We start from the raw sequence: 7,740 nt of genomic DNA on the forward strand, positions 1-7,740 counted from the left end.
AAGACTGTGTTCTTCTCATGTGTGTAAAACTAAAACATACCAAAGAAAACACAGGACTGGTAGGATAGGATGAGAGAGAGAGAGAGAGAGAGAGAGAGAGAGAGAGAGAGAGAGAGAGAGAGAGAGAGAGAGAGAGAGAGAGAGAGAGAGAGAGAGAGAGAACTGGACAGGTAGTATGAAAGAGAATGAGAGACAGAAAGATATAATCACAATTAACACCATGAGGAATAAATTGTACAGAAAAAGTGAAGAAAGCTGTGAAGAAATATGGTTTACCTTGACAATCAGCTGAAGGAAAGAACTGACTGACAAATCCAAGTGTGCAAGGAACATTCATCTCTTTATATTTGTAGCCCTAACAACAACAACAACAACAACAACAACAACAACAACAATATTCATTTCTTTAAAGAAAGATATGACAAATTTGCTATACAAGACAGAACACTGCAAGCTGACTCAATCCTGTGATGGTTGGGTAAGTTATGTTTATTTAGACCTGATGAAAGCCTTTGATAAAATGCCACACAGAAAATTACTATGGGAGATGGAGCATAATGGTGGGCTGAGGGGTGGCCTGCTGAGATGGGTAAAAAATTTCTTGTCTAATATTGAGATGAAAACAGAGGTAAAAGATCAGGAATCATCGTGGAGGAAAGTTATAGGTAAAGTGGAGAGTAAAGAGGATTGTGGAGTTTTGTAGGAAGATCAGAACAAGATGTCAAGTCATAGATGTTAAATGGGATTCAATTTAAAAAAAATGTAAAGTAACAGAATTTGGAAAATAAAGTGAAAAGTAAAAAAAAAAATAACTGTTGAATAGTGAAGGACTGAGTGGAGCAGAAGAGGTGAAGTATGTAGGTGTTACAGTGACTGAGAATTTGACATTTGAGAAACACATTAGTAACATTACAGGAGAAACCTATAACTTGTTGAGAAGAAAAAGGCTGGCTTTTGTAATTATATCACTGATTAGACTAGACTGAAATATGCAGCTTTAGTGTTGTCCTACAAGAAAGGATATAAGGAAGTTAGAGAGAGTCCAGAGAGCAGCAACGATGGTACCAAATATCATGGACTTAACACGTGAAGTGATTGGTAAGTTTACATCTACCAACCATGGGGAAAAGGAGAGATAGGAGAGACTTGGTTACAACAAGTAAAACATACGAGGAAATGGAGAGGATGGATTGGAACGAGATGATGGTTTGGAATCCATGTAATACACAAGGACATGGAGAGAGGCTGAAGAAGAGTGCTTGTAGAAAAGATGTCAACACACACACACACACACACACCTGGTATCACTGAATGAAGATGGAGATAGATGGACAAGAGGACACTAAGAAGATAATGTAAAACCAATGTTTGAGGCACATTAAAAAGCTTAGTTTTCCATATAGGATGGTGGACATCTAGAACAGATTGAGTGAAGAGACTGTAACAGTAGAAGTGAGCACATATTCAAGGAAAAGTTTGATAAAATTAGATATGGAGACAGGTCATTATAGACATCACTCAAACCCTATAATACAATACAACTAGGTAAACACACACACACACACACACACACACACACACACACACACACACACACACACACACAGACCTGGAGAGGAGTGCGCAGAATCTCTGGAGTCTGGTAGAGCTGCAATGCTGCATACCGACTCCTAGAGAAGAGGTGATAGCAGATGCCGGGCTGACAGCGACCGGCACGTCCCCTCCTCTGCTGGCTGGAGGCTTGAGATATCCACACTGACCGCAGGCACGACACACCCACCATCGAGTCGTAGCTCACCTGCCAGGGGGGGGGGGGGTGACTGGCTGAGTGGAACAGGACACTAGTAGTCTTTGTAAGGGAAGAGCATGTTTATCATCACTGGGAAGAAACTTAGCTGGTACAGGAGAGGGAGGAACACCATTTAAACTTCTCTCTCTCTCTCTCTCTCTGTAATCTATAACAAACCAACAGAGTGAAAGAGGATAGTAGTTATTGTTCTTTGTCACTGCATTCCCTGTCTCTCTCTTTCTCCTCCTCCTCTTTTATCAATTCATCTTCCTCCTCCTCCTTCTTCTCTTCTGTTATCAATTCCTTTCCCTTCTTCTCTTCTTTTACCAGTTCCTCCTCCTCCTTCTCCTCCTCTTCTTTAATAAGTTCCTCTTCCTCCTCCTCTTCCTTCTCTTCTTTTATTAATTTCTCTTTCTCCTTCTCTTCTTCTATCAATTCCACTTCTTCCTCCCTTTTTACCAATCCCTCTTCTTTCTTCTTTCTCTTTTATCAATTCCTCTTCTTCCACATTTTATCACTCCCTCTTTCTCCTCCTCTTTTACCAATTCCTCTTCCTCCTATTTAATTTATCTCACTCTTCCTCCTCCTCCTCTTTCTCTTCTTTCTCCTCCTTTCTTCTTCCCGTCATTCTTGTTCATCAAACTTTCCATCTCCTTTACCTCCTCCATATCCACTTCATTCTTCAACCCTGTTCTTCCTTCTCTTCCTTGTTTATTTTTCTCTCTCTTTCTCTCTCTCTCTTCTAACTCCTTTCTTATTCCTCTTCCTCAGCTAATCTCTCTCTCTCTCTCTCCCACCTTCTCTGATCCCTCTTCCCCATCCATCATCCACTCTCCTCTGATCCCTCTTCCCCATCCATCATCCACTCATCCACTCACCTCCTTCACCTTGCCGCTGTCAACCACATACACAACGTCATTGATCGTCACACTTGTCTCAGCGATGTTGGTGGAGAGAATGATCTTGCGAACGCCTGTCGGGGAAGGGCGGAAGACTCTCTTCTGGTCGCTGGACTGTGGGCGGGGAGAATGCATGACAGGAGAGAGAAATGATGGTGGTTCTTATGTAAGGGAAGGCTGGCAGGGTGTTTGAGGGAAAGAGAGAAATGATGGTGATTCTTATGTAAGGGAATGCTGGCAGGGTGTTTGAGGCAGGGAAAGAGAGAAATGATAGTTATTCATATGTCATTGTAAGGGAAGACTGGCAGGGTGTCTGAGGCAGGGGAAGAGAGAGAGAGATGATGGTTATTCTTGTCACTGGATAGAAAAGCTGGCAGGGTGTTTGAGGGAGGGAAAGAGAGAGAGAAATGATGGTTATTCTTAAGTCACTGTAAGGGAAGACTGGCAGGGTGTGTGAGGCAGGGGGAGAGAAGAGAAATTATGATTATTCTTGTCAATGTAAGGGAAGAATGGCAGGGTGTCTGAGGCAGAGGAGGAGAGAAACAGTTACTCTTCTGTCACTGAATGGAAAGCTAGCAGAGTCTTTGAAGCCCAACAAGAAAGAGAAGTAATGAAAGAATACCACTTCCTTCTCTCTCTTTCTCTCTACATCCAAATATCTTAATCTTAACCTTTACTGTTCTTTTCTAGCAACAGATGTTAGGTTGTGGCCATACTGCATGCAATTGTCAAGGAGGGCAGTGGTATGCCTAATGGGTCAGAGGTGAAAACAAATATGAGTTATCTATCTAATATGAGTGGCCATACCAAATGCAGACAGCAAGTTCCCTCCAAAATCACCTACTATGTGGATCAACATCTGCACCTACGCTGGCTCAAGACATGAGTAGTGTGGAGGGATTAGGGAGGGGTAGCTGTAGGTTGTACATGTGAGCTTAGCAGTATTCATTGTCAAATTCAGCTTGTCTTTCTTGAGGCTTGTTAGTCATGAATCCAGCAAGATCTGCCAACATCCAGGTCATATACTTTCAGCAACACTGTCTTAGAAGCAATGTGAAAGTTTTGACATTGACACTGATTGCACTGAGTGGGTGTGACCAGCATCTAAACGACTGACTTCCTGGTTAATTTTCCCTCTTTCAATGCAGACACTGCACTGCTTGCCTCTCCCTGTTAGGCATCCCACTATCCTCTAGCCTCCCCATAAATCACAAGCAGTGTGGCCAAACCTTTAGTAACAGTAATCCTCAAAAAGAACATGCCTTCCTTGTAGTGCTATCTCTCTCTCTCTCTCTCTCTCTACACACACACACATACACACAGGTATCTTCATTCTATCTCCTATTGTCTCCTTTACTTTTTCTTTCTTCTTTGTCACTCTCTGTCTCCCTTTCTCCCTACACACAGAAATACCTTCACTGTTACTCTCTCTCTCTACACACACAAATACCTTCATTCTATCTTTCTCTCCTCTCTCTCTCTCTCTCTCTCTCTCTCTCTCTCTCTGGCTCACCTGCATGCTGGAGTGGAGGCAGAAGAGGCAGTACTTCCCCCCCTGCAGGTACTGTCTCTCCTCAGTGATGATCTTGTCCCTCAGTGTGACGATGTGGTCGTACCCCGGCAGGAAGATCAGAATGGCACCTGTGAGTTAGCACAGTGCTGTATTGTCAGGTGTACAATGCCCCCCAACACTACCCTTGAACTGTGGTGTAGTGAATGATATGTGGTGTGTGTGGCTCAAGTGATGCTGCTATAGTGATCTGATTCCCAGGTCACCCAAGGCATCCCTCCATAGTGTGCAGGGCCACCAACTGCTGCCAGTCATATAATATCATCCACTGTGTCAAAATGTACAACTCTAACTTTCAAGGACAGTTTTGGTAGTTAAGATACACTACATTCATGAGGCACATCAGCCAGCTCTGTGTTTGGGTTGGCAGCCCTGTTCCTCACTCAGTGCAGAGTCTGAGGCGACCTAAACCTCCCTTGAAAAGTATTTATATTTCCTCTTTCAACTCAATATTTACACAAGTCAGCCAAATATTGTTTATACCAAAAGATGAAGCAGTGTTTGTTGAACTATATAACAGTTTTCAATCTTGATAGGATATAAAATGAAGTAATTAAGTAAAGTATTAGGTGAAGGGTAAAATGTTAGTCTATTCACCACCGCACTGATGATTGTTATGTCCAGCCACTGTGAGGCGATGCTTCTAACCAAGTGGAACATTCCTGAACATGGAGTAAAACTTTCCACAACCATCCAAACATTCTGAAACATACAAACACCACATCCTCCCTCCCACTCACTCTCTCTTTCTCTTTCTGTCTTCCTTTGCCCTCTCTATCCCAATCTTTTTCCCTCACCTTCCATCTCTATCTCCCTCTCTCTCTATTCCTTTAACATTTCCTTTGCCCTTTCTACCCTATTGCCTTTCCTCACTTCCCATCTCTCTCTCTCTCTCTCTCTCTCTCTCTCTCTCTCTCTCTCTCTCTCTCTCTCTCTCTCTCTCTCTCTCTCTCTATCCTCTCTCTCCATTCATTTCTCCCTCAATCCTCTCTCTCTCTCTCTCTCTCTCTCTCTCTCTCTCTCTCACCAGGTGGCTGATCAGTGTGGATCTTGAGGCACAGTGCGTGGAGCAGGTCACAGTCTACCACGTCGTCAGAGATGGAGTGGTGGTACGCCTCCACGGCCCGCCTGTCCTCTGTGTTCACCTCCACACTCCCCACCACTCCACCACCACGCCCTCCACTCCCCTTTGGGCTGCTCTTCCCACTCACTCCAAGCAGATCCACTCCCTCACATGCACTGCAGGGAGAAACATATGGGTGGAGTAGGTGGAAGGTTGAAGGTGGAAGGTCACAGTGGATGGTGATGTGGAGTATGTACTTGTTTTTGGTGATTATTAGTATATTGTTTCATGTATAATTTAGTACTAAGGGCAGAATTCAAAGGTAAAAGCTTGAGTGTATGGGTCAGTGGAGTGTTGAAGTGGATGATGTGGAGTAGTAATGGTTTGATTGTTTTTTATTGTATTTCATTAAGTGGAGTGTTGCAGTGGATAATATGGAGTAGCAGTCCTTTCATCGTTTGTTATTGTATTCCATTCAGGACATGTTGAGTTCTGAAAGGCAATACTTCTTTTGGTGAAATCTTGAAGGTTGAAATACTCTAAAACAGATTTCTTGAGTAAAAAAATCCAGGAATCCAAATGTGACGGCAGGGCCGTTTCTAGCTATAGGCGGACAAGACGATTGCCTAGGGCCCCCTGGGTAGCTTGGAAAATTTTAATTTCCTAAGTCACCCAGGGACTCCGACGAAAAATTTAAATCTAGGCCCCCCCACCCCCAAACAACATCTTGCCTAGGGCCCCCACAAAGCTAGAAATGGCCCTGTGTGATGGGAAGGGGAATCAGATTTCTTGGGTGGAAAATTCAAGATGGCCATAAGAACAGTGTGACTTCAAACAGATTATGGTGACAAGTGTGACTTCAGACAGATAAGGGTGATAACAGTGTGACTTCAAACAGATTAGGATGAGAACAGTGTGACTTCAAACATATTAGGGTGAGAACAGTGTGACTTCAAACAGATTAGGATGAGAACAGTGTGACTTCAAACAGATTAGCATGAGAACAGTGTGACTTCAAACAGATTAGGATGAGAACAGTGTGACTTCAAACAGATTAGCATGAGAACAGTGTGACTTCAAACAGATTAGGATGAGAACAGTGTGACTTCAAACATATTAGCATGAGAACAGTGTGACTTCAAACAGATTAGGGTGAGAACAGTGTGATGAGAATAATTAAGTTTAGTGTGATTTCCAACAGATGATGGTGACTGCAAAGTGGTTTCAAACAAGGACATTGACTAGTTTTGGTGATTTTGATGCAACTGGAAAAATTATCTTTGGCAATGAAATACTCCCTCACGACAACCAATGTGTGTGTGTGTGTGTGTGTGTATTTACCTAGTTGTAGTTTTACAGGGCCTGGGCTTTATGCTCGTGTGGCCCCGTCTCCATATCTACACTTATCCAATTTTTCTTTAAAAGTATGCACACTCGTTGCAGACACTACTTCTTCATTTAAATTGTTCCACGTCTCAATACATCTTTGCGGGAAACTATATTTTTTTAACATCCCTCAGACATCTTCCTTTTCTCAGCTTTTTATTATGCAATCTTGTGCTTCGGATGTCATATTCTTCTCTCAGGATCAGTTTTTCATTATCCACTTGGTCCATTCCGTTGATCAATTTATAAACTTGTATCAGGTCTCCTCTCTCCCTTCTCTGTTCCAGGGTTGGTAGATCCATAGCCTTTAATCTCTCCTCATATGTCATCCCTTCAAATTCTGGAACCATTCTTGTAGCCATTTTTGTAGTCTCTCCAATTTCCTTATATGTTTCTTTTTATGAGGGGTCCACACTACTCCTGCATATTCCAATCTGGGTCTTATTATAGTACTTATCAATTTCTTCATCATTTCTTTGTCCATGTAGTGAAATGCTACTCCAATATTCCTTAGCAAATTATATGTTTCTCTAAAAATTCTATCAATATGGCTTACTGGTTGATTGTTTTCTTCCATCGTCACTCCTAAGTCCTTTTCCTTTTGACTTTCTCCAGTTCTACTCCATCTCCCATCTTATAGATTCCTACAGGTCGTCTTTCACTCTTTCCCATTTCCATGACATGGCTTTTGTTCACATTGAATTCCATTTCCCACTTTTTACTCCATTCCCAGATCTTATTTAGGTCTTGCAGCATTTCACAATCCTCTTTTTGCTTTATAACTCTGCACAGTTTCGTATCATCTGCAAACAGATTTATGTAGCTGTTCACTCTTTCTGGCATGTCATTAATATAAATGAGGAAAAGTATTGGTGCCAATACTGACCCCTGTGGCACTCCGCTTTCTACTGCTCTCCACTTGGACTTCATATCTTTAACTACCGTCTTTATTTCTCTCCCCCTGAAATAATTTTCTATCCATCTCAATGTGCTTCCTTTTAAGCCACCCTCCTCCTCTAACCTCCATAGTAAT

The 7,740-nt window shown here is 42.4% G+C and overlaps 1 protein-coding gene across 1 annotated transcript in view; it reads right to left on the reverse strand.

Annotated features, from left to right (window-relative positions):
- The window catches only part of LOC123501186 (3'-5' RNA helicase YTHDC2-like), a 22,975-nt gene that overhangs the window by 681 nt on the left and 14,554 nt on the right, over positions 1–7,740 (reverse strand). The window contains exons 2-5 of the mRNA XM_045249849.1: positions 5,286–5,497; positions 4,202–4,329; positions 2,668–2,802; positions 1,610–1,798 (exon numbers count right to left, since the gene is read on the reverse strand). Coding sequence (XP_045105784.1) covers positions 1,610–1,798; positions 2,668–2,802; positions 4,202–4,329; positions 5,286–5,497 — 664 coding nt within the window. The remainder of the gene's footprint in view (positions 1–1,609; positions 1,799–2,667; positions 2,803–4,201; positions 4,330–5,285; positions 5,498–7,740) is intronic.

Source organism: Portunus trituberculatus, chromosome 2 (assembly GCF_017591435.1).
Source record: "Portunus trituberculatus isolate SZX2019 chromosome 2, ASM1759143v1, whole genome shotgun sequence".
Lineage (NCBI taxonomy): Eukaryota > Metazoa > Arthropoda > Malacostraca > Decapoda > Portunidae > Portunus > Portunus trituberculatus.